General features: G+C 38.1%; 1 protein-coding gene across 2 annotated transcripts; it reads left to right on the forward strand.

The window, feature by feature from the left end:
• Positions 1–435: 435 nt before the first annotated feature.
• On the forward strand, positions 436–17,212 carry mtdhb (metadherin b). Of its 2 annotated transcripts, none has more exons than XM_079836115.1 (13): positions 436–919; positions 1,550–1,630; positions 1,739–1,823; positions 2,732–2,941; positions 3,056–3,109; positions 3,193–3,363; positions 5,754–5,813; positions 5,968–6,030; positions 6,117–6,238; positions 11,332–11,442; positions 11,522–11,605; positions 11,682–11,763; positions 16,376–17,212. In XM_079836115.1, exons 1-13 carry the CDS (start codon positions 584–586, stop codon positions 16,444–16,446), a joined length of 1,530 nt encoding a protein of 509 aa, XP_079692241.1. In that variant the 5' UTR covers positions 436–583; the 3' UTR covers positions 16,447–17,212. The 2 variants fall into 2 exon arrangements, with proteins under 2 accessions (XP_079692241.1, XP_079692242.1); XM_079836116.1 differs by having other exon boundaries at positions 11,528–11,605.
• Positions 17,213–17,453: the final 241 nt, after the last annotated feature.

Raw genomic sequence — 17,453 nt, forward strand, 5'->3', positions numbered from 1 at the left:
ATATTAAAATATTCCATGGCTCTATTAAAGAATCAAAACAACTGCATACGTGCGCTATTTTCTGTTGTCATAGCATCTATAGTTAACAGCTCAGCTTGAAGGGGCACATTTACACAGAAAATCTTTACATGTCCTGCACTGCAGACAAAAGCTATATTTATATTTTTCACAGTATAAATTGGGTCATTATCATAAACACCTACAGTAGAGTTGTGTTTATATCATAGTATTAATAAGCTATATTTAGGGGGCCCTGATGACATTAAAAAAAACATTGGAAAACCCTACTCTGGGGTAGGCCTACACATAGCTTACCCCTGGTTGGGAAACATTGACCCAGTCCATTTCAAAAGACTGTGAGTAAACTCAATTGCACTCCAGCCCAATAAGGGGAGCTTGTCTGCAAGTCAGTTCATGCACCTCCAACCAATGATTGAATAGAAGCAGCAGCAATAGTCTATGAGCAGCAGTAATCGGTGGCACGCTGGGGCAAACTGGCAAAGCAACGTTTATTCCCGTGTAATTATCCCAAAGTATTGATTTTGTGAATGATTGCACGCCGGTGCCCGCACAATAGATTGCAATGGCACCGGGTTGGCAAGAGATCGCTTCACAGCATGTGGAGCAGATAACGGGATATGTCAGAGAAACCCTGTCGACCGGCCTCGTCTATCTGAAGTCTGAGCTGGGAATAGACTTGGGCTTGAATCCTGATCTGTGCGCTCCATGGCTGCTCCTTTTAACGGCCTGGGTCGGTCTAGTTTTCATGCTAATTTTATGGGTCTCGGTCTGTCGTGGTTTCTCTAAAAGACATACAGGGACAGAGACCGGAGACACCGCCGAAAACACCGGTCCAGCGCAACCGGTGAAGAAGGCAGATGAGCCCAAGAGAAGGAACAGAAAGAAGAACGCGGAGAAGGTTTGCTTCGTTAGAGGGGGAGGGGGGTTACTGAATCGATTCTTTTGAATCAGTTCACCAGAAAGATTCTATCAGAATCTTCCTTTAGCGCATGTTGCATCGTTACGCCTGTAGGTGGAGACAAGCGAGTGTTTTAGGGCTTTTAACACTTGAAATAGTTAACCCTTGTTCATTATAAACCCGGGTTAACGGAATCCTGGGTTATCTTTTAGTCACGTTTCACACTGCTCATATTATACCCGGGTTTAACAGTAATCCTGGGTATTCATAAGCTGCCGTTTCACACTCCACGTTCCTAAACCCCGGGTTAAAGTCCTCATTTGCGGTGTCAGTGTGGAAAAACGCCGCACATGACCTGTTTACTAAAGGCTCGAGCATTGCACGTCCTCATATTACATTGCTGACTAATATCAAGTTTTTTTTTTTCTGAGTGAACTTTTACTCAAATGATTAATTAGAAATGCTGAGTTGTTCATGATCAACACCATTACTTGGTATCCAGGCATCCAAATTCTTTTCAAAACAACTGAAATCGCCACACTTACTAAAATATCAGTAGTAACTCTTACATGTATTACTATCCCTTTGTCTTTTATTTTAAAAGTCAGCTGTTTTCTAAATGTTTCACAGAAGGCCCAGAGAAATGGGCTTGCTGTTGAACCACAGGAAGTGTTGGACGGTCAAGAACTACCAGAACTGAAGACTGACAAGGTCATTATGATATTGTTTTACTCACTTACATTTAGGTTTAAAGGGATAGTTCACCCTAAAATGAAAATACTGTCATTTATTCGTCCCGATGTTCCCTAATGGTTTTAGGCAAAGAAGAATAAGAAAAAGCCAAAGCCTCCTGCAAAAGAGAAAAAATCCTCTGTATCTGTTGACGGCAAAGAACCTGATGAAGGTATGTTTTGATTAATATGAATCCCCTACTTTATAAACAAAGCACAGAATTAGTACAATAAACTTAAGTGATTTATTAGATTATTTATTCGTAAGCCTACATGCATAATGGTGTATGTGCGTATATGTGTATATAGGGTGAATTCAGGTTGATTGGGGCACTTTTTCCAAGTCATCTCAATGGCAAAATGTGTCCCACTCACCCTAAATTCACCGTGTGTGTGTGTGTGTGTGTGTGTGTGTGTGTGTGTGTGTGTGTGTGTGTGTGTGTGTGTGTGTGTGTGTGTGTGTGTGTGTGTGTGTACATATATACACATACACATATACACACACACGTGTGTGTATATATACATATATATATATATGTATATACACACACACACACGTGTGTATATATACACACACACTTGTGAGTGAGTCAGGAGCAAAGACTTTTATATTAAAAGGGATGCAAATAGTAATTAGTCGAACTAACTCACTCACTCACTCACTCACTCACTCTCTCGCTCTCTCACTCTCTCTCTCACTCACTCTCACACACACACACACAATACAATATGGTTCAATGAAGTGACTCAACGTTCCTTTGTTACTAGTTATAAAGTATGTTTTAGAATGTTTTAGAATTAGTGACGGAGGCTTAGCTTCAACTGTCTACTTGAAATTTGAATCCATGGCGGAAGGAAGTAGTTCTGCACAAAAGAGGGTTTTTAAAGACACTCCGTTGTTGTTTCTTGTTTATTTACACACTTGTGCCGTCAAACTGTTGTATAAAAATGCAATATCACACTTTATGTTTATGTGTGTGTTATTTGCCTAATACATACTTGTGGCTCAGAACTTGTTTTGCTAAATTTTATTTGCATACAGTGGTTGGAACATGATTGTCATGGTAATTTAATCTGTCAGGTACCTGGGTGACCAAGGTCAGTAACCGTGAGAAACGACAACAGAGGCGTAAGGACAAGACTCCAGGTGATGGGTCAGGCAGCCCAGTAGCAACAGCACCTTTGACTGCCAGTAGTACTGTGGAGCAGGTCCAAACCACCCCAGAAGAACCAGAAACCACCATCACCACCAGTGTTTCTACACTTCCAGTCCAAAGAGAGGTGGAGGAGGGTATGTTTTTCATCTGGAATTAGTTTGAAAACACTCATGATCACTGTTTATTATTCATTACAGTTGTGTATATATAATGGGAGAATCAAACTATTTTTCCCCCCAACGTTTTAGTTGACCCACCTGAAATTGAAGCAAGTTTTGTACGAGACACTGTCATTCCTCAAGGTAATCAATCAAATGTTAACAGATTATAATGTGAAATATAGATAGACTTATTTGTTTGTTTATGCTTATATTGGTCATGTTAGTGACACCATGTTGGGAGGAAGTGCTGGCTGTTAATGGTTCTGGCTGGAGTGATCTGGGCCTGCAGCTTCCTCCTCAGATGACCAGTGTTCAGACAGAGAGCTGGACCAGCATGTCTGTCCCTACTGAGCGTCAGACAAGTGAACCCTCTGTCTGGCCCCAAGACATGGAAGGTACTGAGGACAAAAAAAAGTTTCAGGAATCACAATTTCTAAACAACAAGGGCATATTTTGTCTTATTATATGTGTCTTATCAAAATCATGGACTGGTTTAGCTTTGGTGCTCATGCAGGAGATGCATGGATTGAATCTGACTTGCAACTGGTTAATCACATTTATTCTCTCTTAATGTCTTTATTGCCATGGTTGATAACTTATAATAGTGGTCATAATCATGTCGGGGAGTAACGGGTAGGGTTGGGAACCGAGAACCGGTTCTTATGCAGAACCGAAACTGATTTTTGAAAAATACCAGAACCGCGCGAAATTCCTAAGTTTCGGTTCCGAAAACGGTTCTGGTGCAATGTGTGTGCGAAGCGCTGGAAGCGTATCCTTCAATAGCGAGTGACAGCCAGTGTTGCCAAGTCCGTGGTTTTCCCGCGGAATTGGGCTACTTAAACACTGTTGACGCGGGCTGTGTTTCATGTCCGCGGGTTGAAGCGATTGTGCAATTGTGCGGGTTTTGTTGTGAAAACCTGGCAACCCTGGCTCACCTCATCATGAATATTAATTAAGTTGCCTGCCGCTTCCAGGAGTGCAACGCAGTTCAGCACTGAAAGCCCTCGCGCTACACATTTATGGTTTTGCGTCAGATATTTTCTCGTTGACCACCAGCATGGCAAAGAGAAAGTCACAAGTATGGATTAATTTCCAAAGAATTAATGATAATGAAGCAAAATGTAACACATGTGAAAAGTTAATAACATGCAAAGGAGGCTGCACTAGCAATTTGACAAAACATTTTCTACAGCACAGAGTGCCTCAGGGCTTATACCAGATTTATAGTGAAAGGCCTATATATATATATACATACATACATACATACATACATACATACATACATACATATACATGTCAACCGTTGAGTCACCATGGTTTAGGTAAGCGTTAAGGCTCAATTACCTTTGTAATGCTGAATTGCAATTTAATATTTACAAGTTCACTGAATAACTGAATTACTATTAAATTAATATACAACTAATTAATAAATATAACTAATAAATATAATTTATAACTTGGTTTTATTCAGAGACAGAGAGATAAAATGTAATAAGACAATTTCAGAGGTGTTCATTTGAAAAAAAATTTGTTGCAAGAATGGCTTAATTAATACTGTAATATATGTACAGTCCAGGACTTTTTTGACATTGCCAACCTGTAAATTAATTTTAGAGCAAGTAATCAACACAAAATGGGTTGTTTGAGTTGGGTATTGGGCCTTTTTCCTTTACCAATATTTGTTTAATAATTTTAATGGAACCGGAATCGGAACCAGAATCGATAGGCGGAACCGGAACCAGAACCGGAACCGGAAAATTTCTCACGATTCCCAACCCTAGTAACGGGGTTACATAATTTAATTACAAAATAAATGTAACTAGTGTAATCTGTTACAGTTACTTAGAATTTTTTTTTTTTTAATTAAATGAGTTACTTATGAAAATGTTAACGATTACAAAGGGGGTTACATCTGAATATTTTCTGTAAAAAGCTAGGATATGTTGAATAATATTATGTCCCTTCATACGCCCATATTAAAAAGAATAGTATGTCGATTTTTACTTCGGCATAATAATCTAGAATTTTAGTTTTTAAATATAAAAATATAATTATCTTTGTTTTTAGAGGTTAACCCTGCCTGGTTTAATTGTTTGAAAATAGTGTGTTGAAAATATTCATTACAAATTTAGAAAAGTAAGCTAATTTAATCAGTTACATTACTTTAATAAAGTAATATAAATAGTTACACTACTTATACAATTTTAAATAGGGTAACTTGTAATCTGTAACCTATTACATTTCCAAAGTAACCTTCCCAACACTGGTCATAATCAACTCTTAATGTACTATTCAGTGAGATTTTTTTTTTCTCCAGAAATTATGCATTAAATTGATCAAAAGTGATAGTAAAACATTAAAATGTTGCAAAAGAATTAAATTTAAAATACATGCTGTGCTTTTGAACTTTCCATTCAAGACTGAATTGTGAAAAAATGTATCATGGTTTCTACAAAAAATATGAATCAGCATAACATTCAACATTGATAATAAGAAATGTTTCTTGAGCATCAAATCAGCATCTTAAAATGATTTCTGAAGGATCATGTGACACTGAAGACTAGAGTAATGATGCTGAAAATTCAGCTTTTTAAAATTAAACTATTTTAAATATATTAACATAGAACAGTTATTTTAATATGTAATACTATTTCACAATATTAAAATTATTGTACTTTTGATCAAATGCATGTAATCTTGCTGAGTACAAGAGATTTCTTTGTATATACATTGTATGTATGTAAATACAAATTGATTCATTTTTATTTTTGTATTCTTAATACAGGCTCATGGACCATTGTGGATGGATCTCATATTCCAGTTTCATTCAGTGGATTGACTGCTGGTAAATACAAATTCATGAAATAAAGTAACTAAACTGTAGCTCTGCTCATATTTAGCCAGGAACTGTTTCTCTGTACCATTTAATCATGTACAGTATCTCCAATTCGTTTAAAAATAACAAGATCCGTAAAACAAACTTTACTCTGTGTTTACAGTCCCTGATCTGAGTTGGAGTGCTCAGCCTCCTGTACCAGTGGATGACGAGTGGTCTGGAATAAGTAAGAATCTATACATGCCCAGAACATGCTTTCATTCACATATACAGAGTCACAGACTTGCTAAAAGCTGCTGTTGTGTTGCTAAGAAAGCACATCTGCAGATCCATCGTGTGATTGGAATGCTCCATCAGAGGAGTGGGGGAACTATATTGAGAAACAGCCCGTGAGCACACTGCCGCTGGAGCCGCCAGTCCCCGAAGTGGCACAGGTCAGTCCTGGAAGTGACACAGGTCAGTTCGTTGTGCAGCTTTAGGCCTGTGGAAACAAACTTAATTTTTACCTCTCTGAATTAATAACGAGAACGAATCGAAATCAGTTTCTGATCTGGGTTGAGAATCCAGAATATGTTTCTACATGTAGAAATATTGATGGTGATGAGAGAGAGACTGGTGTTGCAAATAATTACAGAAAATACTACATTTTTCACCTAACAAACAAACACTGTTTGTTTACAAACTGCAGGGGATTTGTGTGTTAAAACGAATAATTATATCAAAAGAATCATATTAAAATAAAAACATCAAAAATATAAAACCTTGTAAAAATATTTTATCTGTTTGCCTGCTTGTCAAATGACCATATACCGACATTAAAGGGCATGCGGATGGGTTGAAATATTAAATAAAATATTAATAGAAAATATTTTAGATCAAAGGGGCTTGGCTGAGAAAAAAAGGGAATCCTTGGTGTTACTAATGGAGTCGCATTAAAGAACAATTGACTCTTATGAGTTGGTTCTTTTAATGAATCAGTCAAAAATGACTCCCAAATGAATCTCTAAGTCTGACTTGAAATAAATGCATTAACGATGAACAGTTTTGAGTTACTCTTTACAAAAAAGTTCCATTAGTTAACATGAACTAATGATATAAAATACTTCTAAAGCATTTAGATTTCAGCATTTACTACTAAATATATTATTAAAGGACTAGTTCACTTCAGAATTAAATTTCCTGAAAAGTTGACGTGGGGTCTTCCAAGATGTTCATGTCTTTCTTCAGTCGAAAAGAAAAGGGAAACTTTTTTTTTCTCCATATAGTGGACTTCAATGGGGTACAATAGACCCTTTTCACATTTCTGGGTTTCTCAGAGCGGAAGTCGTCATAGTTGGGTTAACTTTTATAGCGGTAAATGAGAGTATACATTAAATATATTTTGTGTCCCCATTTGCTCAAATAGCAAAAGAAAAAGTCCACAATAGTGATTTCACTATTTTCAAGAAAAGGGAAAAAAATAGAGTGAGATTGATAACGGCAGTGAAAAGAGAAAGATGTTAATTTTTACCATCACTCCAATAGACGCTGTATTAGAAACACCCTCACCACAGCGGTAACTTGTTTTTCTGTAATTTGATGCAAAATACAAAGTATTAGTGTTATATTTGTACATACATAAAAAAAAAAAAAGGAAAATACAAAAAACTAAACAAAAATTAAAACGCGTCATCACAGTCTGTGAAAAGGGTGTATGGGTTGAAGGTCCAAATTGCGGTTTCAATGCAGCTTCAAAGTAGCCTGGTTTTACCAGACTCTCGTACATTTCATTTGTACATAGAGTCTGGCCACTCTCCATTGACAAGCGTTTACTTCCTTGAAGGCGGGTTCTCTGTTGAAGTTTAAAACTATTGGTTCTGCCAAGAGTCACTCTGAATCTGCCTAACCAATCGCTAACGTTTGGTCGTGACGTATGTCATGCGCCGTTCGCCTTTGATTCTCACATTAGGCTTGTTTGAGATGCGCCTCGCCTCGCCTGAAATTCAGCCGAGACTAGGCGGCTGCAGTGAGGGGAGGAGTGAAAAAAGTGCAGGCAAGCCGGACAGTTCTCTCTTCTCGTAGTGGATCAGACACCTGCGAGATCAAAGGCGGATATCGCGGGATTCACACTCGTGCGCTTTGTTGCTGATAAACTGGATGTAATTTAAGTTCTGTTACTTTTATATGAAAATAAATATTATGAACAAGACACCCAAAGTTTTTGTTATTTATTTCCATTAGAAAGACGTGTTTATCAATCATTTTTACTTTAATTAGGCCTACATACATGTTTGTATATATATATTTTTTTATATAAATATGACAACAATCACATAACCCACAGAGAGATCGCCTTTGTTAGAGAGTTTGGGAATATTCACTCATAAAAACATGATATCAGAGTTTTAAAATCAAACATTTCGAAAAAGAACCATACATCACGGTTGTTTAAACCAATAAGCATTAAGCTGTGTCGTCAGCAAGTCGTTTCCCATCATGCTTTTGCTCCGCGCAGTCGGTGGAGAGCAGCTGCGCTCGACTGCAAAATCCGACACATCCGCCTTTCGCTCGCGAGAGTTTTTTGACATACGTCGGCATGACATCAGAGCAAGGCGGACCACCCTCGGACACTTTTCTAACCGGCATGCATCTCGCGCTGATCACCGGTGATCGGTTCTGCGCAGATTTCGCTCATCTCAAACAAGCCTAATAACTGAGCACACCACCTCAGTATCAGTGATAAAACCTCGTGCATTCGGATTGTTATTTATTCACGGTGGAGGAGAGTTTTGTGATCGGAACGCGCTGCTCTCGTGGTGCATATATCGTGCAATCATAACATGATTGTATGCTGTCAATAAAATGTCATATGCTTAGTATGATAAGAATAAATGCTGCCTTGAATAACAGCCCAATTCAAATGTTTACGTGCTTTTCTTCTTTTATTTTTTGAGCGGTGGTGAAATATTTTGCTCTTGTAAACACTTGCCAGTATTCAAAGAGATACAAGTCTAGAAATGCAAATTACAGCTCACGCAACCGCGCAGTGCTCTGAAAGGGTCTATAAAGGATATAAACAGTGAGTTTTGAAGTGATATATTCTTGAAAACTCAGAGATGTGGATTCGGACAGCAATTACATTACCACACGACCTTGGTGTTTGTCAAAAGTCGATAATTCAGCCTGGGTTTTTCTCGCGGGTGGTGGGAGACGGACGGCTTCAGCAACTCCTTCACCACTAACGGAGCGAGCTGGAAAAGACTTTTCCCGGACCACAACATCAGCAGTACAGCAGTGATTGTTCTTGCTCCGTGTAACGGGAGTTCGTTTGTTCAGGGAAGAAGGAGGCGGGAACCGGCGAACGTTTAACAACTTTTAATCAAATAATAAACACAAAATGAAAGTAAAAGCGGCAGCCCCTCACGGACGACTGCCGCGCACAAACATAACAAAACCCAACTTAAAATCCAGGCCTGGTCCTCTCTCGTCCTTCACCGGTGTCGCTCGCCCTTATATGCCTCCGTGCTCCCTCATGAGAGGACTCGAGACCGGTGTGTCTCAATCACGCACACCGGTCTCGCTCGCTCGTCCACCTCGCCACACTTTTAACTTCTGGACATTCGTCAGCGCTGCCACACACTCGCATCTTTCTCCGACGCCATTACTGAACTACAACTCAAACTAGCGCACGACATCAACGTCATCGCTCTCAGCCACTCCCTCTGTGCGCTGATTGGACCGGTAAAAAATTGTTCGGGGGAAAACCTAAGCATACACCGCAGTCCCAGACGTAGTACTGAAGGAAAATGGAAAATTGAGCGGAAGTACGTAGGAGGGCGGAGCCAGGCTAGCTTCAAAGGGCTTATCTAGCAAAACGATCTGTCATTTTCTAAAAAATAAATAATATATTTTCTAACCACAAATGTTTGTCTTGAGCTGATTTGTGTAGGCGAAAGCACCGATCAAGTGTTTACAAAGCAAGCGTGCAAAGGTTAAGTCAAACGGCCTTCACAATTGGATAAAAAACCTAAAAAACCTTCTATGTGCTTCTCCATACGAGAAAGGCCTGCAAGTGATATATTTGATGTGCGGATCAAGAAGGAAGTAATCAAATAAATGAATGAAGTCAAGTATCTTGGCATCATCTTAGACAAGAATTTAAAATTTGATAGTCAGGTTAAGTACATATGTAAGAAGGTTAAACCTAATCTAAATTGTTTTCGTATCATTAGAAGAGATCTGTCATGTCAAACTGCAAAACTATAAATGCATGCGATGATATTTTCACATTTATCATATTGCATTACATCATGGTCACAAGCCTCCTTAACTAAATTAAAGCCTATTAGTTCAATATACAAACAGGTAATAAAAGTTATGGACCAGAAACCTATGAGATGGCATCACTGTAATGTTTTAAGAAAAAGCATAATCTTCTTAGCTTTAACAGTTTTGTGGATTTTAATTATCTTAAACTGGTTTTTAAACGTTTGATGAATCATGTGCCACCTCTATTTTCTAAATTGGTCAGTAGGCGTCAGAGTTCACTTAAGGCAAACACACAAGCCACTGTTAGTAGCGACTGTACTATCCCAAAGTGTAAGACATCTTTTGGTCGGTCTGCTTTTTCGGCAAAGGGGCCAAAACTCTGGAATGCTTTACCTGCAAATTTAAAACTAGAGACTAACAGCAATAGTTTTTACAGAGCACTTGTTAACAATGCACAATGGTTAAAAACAAAACAACAGTGCTCGCATGAATTGCCTCACATAGTCTGATTATGTTGTCTTTGCTTTATATTTTTTGTATGAAATTAATTTGGAATGTGTTATTTTCTCTTTCATTATTATCATTTATATATTTTGTTAGTCTTATTTATTTATTTATTATGTTGTTTTTTTTGTTTTTTTAATCCTTGTTTAAAAAAGCCTGCCATGGACAGGTGTTGTAAATTAGGATCTGTGCTAAAACACTCAAGCAAATGCATATGGTTCGTCCAATGTAATTATGTCCATGTCAAATAAATCTAATAAATACATAAATAAACAAGAAAAGGTAAAACAACGATGTCGGACGATTTTGAAGTTAAAGGAGAAGTTTTTGCGTGCCCTTTCCAACGTGATTACGTAATACGTGGCGCATCACAGAGCAGCTCAGTCTTTTTGACTGAAGAAATAAAGACATGAACATCTAGGATGGCTTGGGGGTGAGTAAATTATCAGAAATTTAATTCAGAGGTGAACTACTCCTTTTGAGATCAAAAGTTGTATATTTAAATATTATTCAGTGGACATGAACTAGCTTGAATTAACAAGGAACAGTTTTTAACAAATGTATTGCTAACAATAACTAATCGGACCTTATTGTTGCCCAGTTTTGTTGTAAATATGGTACTTTGAAAAATCATGGTTACTAAAATAGTACGGTTAAAGAATCGTGAATGGAATCAGAAATGAGTAAATCCTGACAATTCGCATCCCTATAACCAAGCAGTTGAACCCAGGCTGAAAACTGCCTTTTTCTATTTGTATTTCTCTCCATTCTACAGGAGTCTGATAATGAGAAGGATAAAGACGAAGCAGGTGCCCCTGGTAGCGGTAAAGCTAAGAAGAAGAAAAAGAAGAAGAAGAAGGTGGAGGATGCTGGACCTTCTGCTCAGGTGAGGATATTTCCAGACATTTTTCACAAAGAACTGATCAGTTACTTCAAACCTAATGCAGAAAATCTGCATCATTCAGTCACAGGTGAAGGCAGAGAGAGAGACAAGCGTTGCAACACCGGCACAGAGCATGACGGGAAATGTCTCAGCTGCCACAGCAGGGGTGAGATCTCCTTGTTTTTCAACCTTCATCTGGCTATTAGCAACAAAAATAGATCCTAAAGTTGTCATCTTCACAGCCACCGTCAGCTCCAGTACAGACGCAACAGAGAACGAGTGGACCTGAGCCGACCGACAAATCCACTCCTGTACCAACACAAAGTACGTTCAACAACCATATAAAAGCATTTACATTTAAAGTGCCCCTATTATGCTTTTTTAAAGGTTCCTAATTTTCCTAACATTAAAATGTTCTTATAATACACATAGTAGCATCACCTCTTGTGTCACAGTGTCTGAAACGGTTCAATAAAAGATCCGGTCTCTCTAAACCCCTCCTTTCTGAGAGCATGGACAGTAACCAAATACATTTACTTGAGTACTCTACTTAAGTACACTTTTTGAGTATCTGTACTTTCCTTGAGTAGTATTTTTCTGGAAACTTATGACTAGAGCCCGACCGATAAAGGATTTTTAAGGCCGATACCGATACAAATATTTGGTCACTTAAAAATCCGATATTCCGATATATCAGCCGATATATATTAAAAATAAATAAATAAAATAACAGAAACGCGTAAAAAACACTTAAACAGATTTCCCTTATACATTAGTTATAAGTAGTTATTCATGATCCCTCAGCCTCTCTAAAATAACATGATAATGCAGTTTAAAAATAAACTTGTTTTATTGTCACAACAGAACAGAGGAACATAAAAATATATTAAAGTTCTGATAAATAAAATGTATAAAAATACAAACTTAAGATATGAAACTTAAAGTCGTTTAGACGAAAACACAATAACAAAAACAAAAAATCTAAGTTACCAGTATTAATAGATGTGGTAAGCTTTATAAATATAACTTTGAGCAAGACTGGAAAAAAAATATTCAGTTAAGTTCTAGAAGTTCTGATAAATAACAACAACAGCAAAATATAAACTATATACAGTATAAATATGAGCCACCTTATAATTACAATGTCAACTTGCTTATCCCTTTACATGCACTCTTTTAATTCTATCCATCAAGCTACAACAAACCATTTTCAATCATCATTTGCTGCCTGCCTTCTAAAATCTACTACTTATGATGATGCAGTAAATCCATTATTTGACTTGTTAATGCTGCGTCTGAACGAAGTCACGCACTTTCGTTCACTCTTCACGAGCCTAACTTATGATTTACAATGCAGGGACTGGAACTACAAATATACTAGTTATAAATACAGTAATCATTACTTTATTTAGGCAGAATAAGTTTGTTGTGATTTCCAAGGCGCATTAATGTTAGCGGTCTCCCACTGATAGCCATGGCATTAGCTAGCTTTGTGGTTAGCGTCTATGATAAGTTATAATTTAGAAATATGTATACTTTTTCAAAATAACGGGCAGGGGAGAGATGATACGTCTCATGCTGTCAAACTGTCAGACTATTAAAGAAATACATCTTATTCAGTCACATTGTCCGAGTTAAACTTAGTCAACTGTAACCTAGCGTAATTACCAGCTCTCTTGGCTTGGCAGTTACAAATTGTCATGTTATTTGAGTTAAGAGAACTGATGGGGATGTTCTTTTAATTGTTATTCAATTCAAGCAATGTATGTCTCGTTGCCAACTTACATGCACTTCAAGGATGATCTGTGTTGTGAATGCAACGCTCACAGCGCTGAAGCTCAGCATGACTCTGCTGGATCAGCTGGTGGTGTTGCCAGCCGGCACGTTGTAGGGTGCCCTCTGGTGGACAAACTATGAAACGCCAACACTCAATGTGTTTGAGCGGTGTTTCGTCCGTTTTTTTTTTTTTTTTTTTTTTTTTTTAATATTCATTTATCGGCCATCATAAATGCCGATACCGATAGTTTGGAAAAAGCCTAATATCGGCCGATAATATCGGCCCGCCGATATATCGGTCGGGCTCTACTTATGACTTTTACTTCACTACATTTGAAAGACAAATATCATACTTTTTACTCCACTACATTTCTATCAAGGCCCTCGAAGTAGAAAGTCGTAACCACTTTGAAAGTCAGTGGATGATTTGTTTTCTTCTTTAAAACGTGATTGTTTTTTTTGCAGACAGCCTATCAGTAGTCACTCTTGTAGGATCACATAAAGTTCAATGATTTCCAAGTATTTTTTGAACACCAATCAATTGATGGCAAAATAGAAGGCGGCAGTTCCCAGACGCAGTGCGAGCAACCATAGTCAAACTTAAAAGTTAAAATTCAGAAGAGCAGACGTGGATAGGTCTAAAAAAAGTGCGACGACGCGAAAGTGCACAGAAAGCTGCCTCTCAGACGCCAGACCACAAGTACTGAAGTTTAGTCTATTGAATCTACTAAAATCTTATTGTAGTCAATTAAAACTAGACTAAAACTAAAACAATTCAGATGCCTAAAATGTAGTCAAAAGTCTATGACTAATACTAAATAAAAATTTGGTGTCAAAATTAACACTGGTATGAAATATGGTTGGTCAAATGATTTTTATAGATTTACCCGCCAAGTTGCCATAGCCTTGTGGATACAGCGCTAACGCATAGGTAACGTTCGACAATGATGTTAGTTAGCATGCAAAAAAACGTAGTTGGGCTAATAATTTTAACTGAAGTCCTTTCAGAAATGTTTTTACATAATCCTGTCAAATAAACACAATGTAGAAACCTTTCTTTTCTAGAATGATTTTGACTTTGATAAGAGCTTTGTAACTTTTAAGCAAGTATTTAAATGAGTTCAAGATATGCTAGCATGTCAGGTGGAGCATGACTGGCTTAAACCACCATGATGGAACAGCTTGCATTCATACAACAATGCAACAATAATAAAAATGCGTTTACTTTTGATACTTAAGTACTTTTAAAAGCAAGTACTTCTGTACTTTTACTTAAGTACATTTACATTTAGTCATTTAGTAGACGCTTTTATCCAAAGCGACTTACAAATGAGAGCAATAGAAGCAACTAGAACAGTCAAGGGCAACAGTATGCAAGTGCTGTAACAAGTCTCAGTTAATCTAGCACAGAACACACAGGACAGAATTTTTATTATTATAAATAAATTAGACAGACAGAAAATGAATAGAATGATAAGTGCTATTATTCTATTCTTAAGTAAAAATGTATTTTTACAACTTTCACTTGTAATGGAGTAATATTTAACCAATAGTACTTTTACTCAAGTAATGGAGTTGTGTACTTTGTCCACCTCTGCTCTGATTGGTCCGATGGCCCAATGTGATTAGTCTACCGCTTACAGCACGTGTCAGACACGAAACTCCCATTACCATATCTGAATTTCCGCTCTGGAGGCTTACTCAGCACTTGTATAAAAAAAGTTAATGGTGTCGGTTTTACCCATACACTGAAGAAAAAAATGAGGACGTAGTGTCTGTGATGTCATCCATATGTTTCTGAAGAGCATTTTTGAAGCTTACGGTCGCGGAGCCAGCTGTCGCCATCTTGGCAGCACGCCACTCCTGGATAACTGAAAATGGGCAAAGAGGTGGGACGTGCGTAGAGCTGAGGTGTCTGGTTGCTCAAACCACGCCCGCCTAGCTCGACCATAGTGGCAATCCACCTGTCACTCAAGTGGCCACGCCCTTAATTATACAGAACTTTAAGGCTTAATATAATTTAAAGGTATGAGTTATAAAAAATTCACCCCCCTCACAGTTATCATGAAGGGAAAGATTTGCTGTATAGACAAAAAACACTTTTTGTATCAGGCTGTAAACATATTTTTTTCGGCTGTAAAGTTGGGTATTTTAACATGGGGGAGATGCAGATTTGACTGCCTATTGGAGCCTGTCACTGCCGCGTTGGTTTCAAGAGAGACCGCGGGAGGTTGCCGCTTGGTTTTATCAATTCAAGCCCTTCTCATCCTTTGGAAGTGCAGAGTAAGTTTGTTTAAAACAGCATCTAAATGTCAAACCAAACTCTTCCAGGCCTCAGCTACAACTACAGTGTTTCAGGGCAGGTTGTTGGTGGCAGCCAATGAAGACCATAGGCTGGCATTATGCAAATTAGACCCTATGTTGATTCATGTCGGAATTCGTAGCCTGACGTCGTCATACTCAGATTCTAGTCAGAATATGAGTCTGATCCTGCTCCAATGGGCTGTGATCATGAGGCATGTTTCAACTGAACCAGGAAAGAAAATGCCTCTGCACTCAATCGGATAGACCTAAAACCAATCAGAGCAATGGAGCGTCGCATAGTTGTCAACAGAACTCAACTGCACGCACGCTGGAAGAAGTAGGAGGAGAAGATGAGTGTAAACGATCTTTGCTGGTGTTGTATTTAAGGATACACGGAGTACTTACCAACGCGATCATAATTTTTGAGAGAAATAGTAAAGGTGAATGCATATACCAACCAGTTCTCCGTTTAGGATTACAACGGATTCAACCCAAGCGCTCTTTGGTGACGTGGATGATTACGTTACTGTTGATCATCTGTCCATCATCGTATAAACCCCGCCCTGAACATTTGATTGGTCCGAACAGCTCTGGTTCGAGCATAGTTGCTCCACAACGGATCAAGTCCAGACCGAACTTCCTGGCCTCCAATGTTGTGGGCGGGGCTAATTTCGGCTGGCATTCAGGCTAGACGACTCAGTTCTTTCTTTTGGGAGACAATAACTCAATTCATAATGAACTTTGCAGACCTTTTTAAATTCACAAACCGCTATATTACTCACAACATGAAATGTAATTTCCACAAAAAAAAGCATTATTGGGGCACTTTAATCACATTTTATCTCTTCTCCACCAGAAAAAACAGATGACAGCTGGGAGTCCCCGAAACCACCAGTCAAAAAGAAGAAGGCTAGAAGAGAGACATGAAGCGTACGGAAGAGACAACATATGCAATCTTGGGGTTGTACAGAATTTCATACTTCCTGAGTGACTCATTTTTTTGATACCCTTAATCCACGGTGTTGTGAATCCCATCCTAGTGTCCACATCCCATTAGGTATATCTAGACAAAGTACTGTAACGTTACATGAAGGGATACTTCATTCATATTTAGTTCTTTTTTTTTTAATGTATGTTAACTGCTAATTATACAGTCAATTTGATTTGTATTTGCAGAAAATGTTTTTGAAGAAGATCCTGGTGATCCTCATGAAGCACTAGGGAAGCGTCAAGAACACTTAAGATATACGCACAGAAACCTATAGATCATTGAGCCGTTACATGAGAGCGTTGTCTCCTCCTTCATTCATGAAACACTGAGGCGGTTTAGAGTGCACTAACTTAGCCGGTTTGTTTTACTATTGTAAGGGAGGAAAAGCAACAAATCAAGCCATATGTGGAAACCGCACCGAACTCTGAGAGACTTGATGCTGGTAAGCACGAGTAGATGACGCTATTATCAGACAAACAACTTCTTACCGTACGCTTTGGTGAAGTAGTAGTGACGTCGGCCGGGTTTTTCGTGATCAATGTTACACCAGGTACAGCAGTGTCAGGAAATTTCAATGCCTTAACTTGTGTTGTGCAAGATGGCAGCAACGATCTGTCAGCTGCATGCGGTTTCCTCTTTCGTATTTATTGGTTAATAGAAGTCATGTTTAACGAATAATGAAGATTAAAGAGTTTCTTTGCACAGCTGTGTTGACGTATGATTATTCGAAGTTTTGTTATTTTCACTCAAAATGAAAATTGTCATTGCGTCGTCCCAAACTTCTATGGAACACACAAGATATTTAGAAAATTACTGGGTTTTGTTTATACAACAAAAGTAGATGGGTTCCACTGATTTCAACTCTATGGGCAAAAACACTTTAAAATATGTAAACCTTCGTTCATCTTCGGAACACAAATGAAGATATTTTTGATGAAATCCG

This window comes from Gobio gobio (assembly GCF_949357685.1).
Source record: "Gobio gobio genome assembly, chromosome: 15".
NCBI classification, from domain to species: domain Eukaryota; kingdom Metazoa; phylum Chordata; class Actinopteri; order Cypriniformes; family Gobionidae; genus Gobio; species Gobio gobio.

Coding starts and splice junctions, on each gene's coding strand:
- mtdhb (XM_079836115.1), top strand. CDS start 584: ATGGCACCGGGTTGGCAAGAGATCGCTTCACAGCATGTGGAGCAGATA. Junction 920..1,549: donor GAAAGAAGAACGCGGAGAAG/GTTTGCTTCGTT, acceptor AATGTTTCACAG/AAGGCCCAGAGAAATGGGCT. Junction 3,110..3,192: donor AGACACTGTCATTCCTCAAG/GTAATCAATCAA, acceptor TGGTCATGTTAG/TGACACCATGTTGGGAGGAA.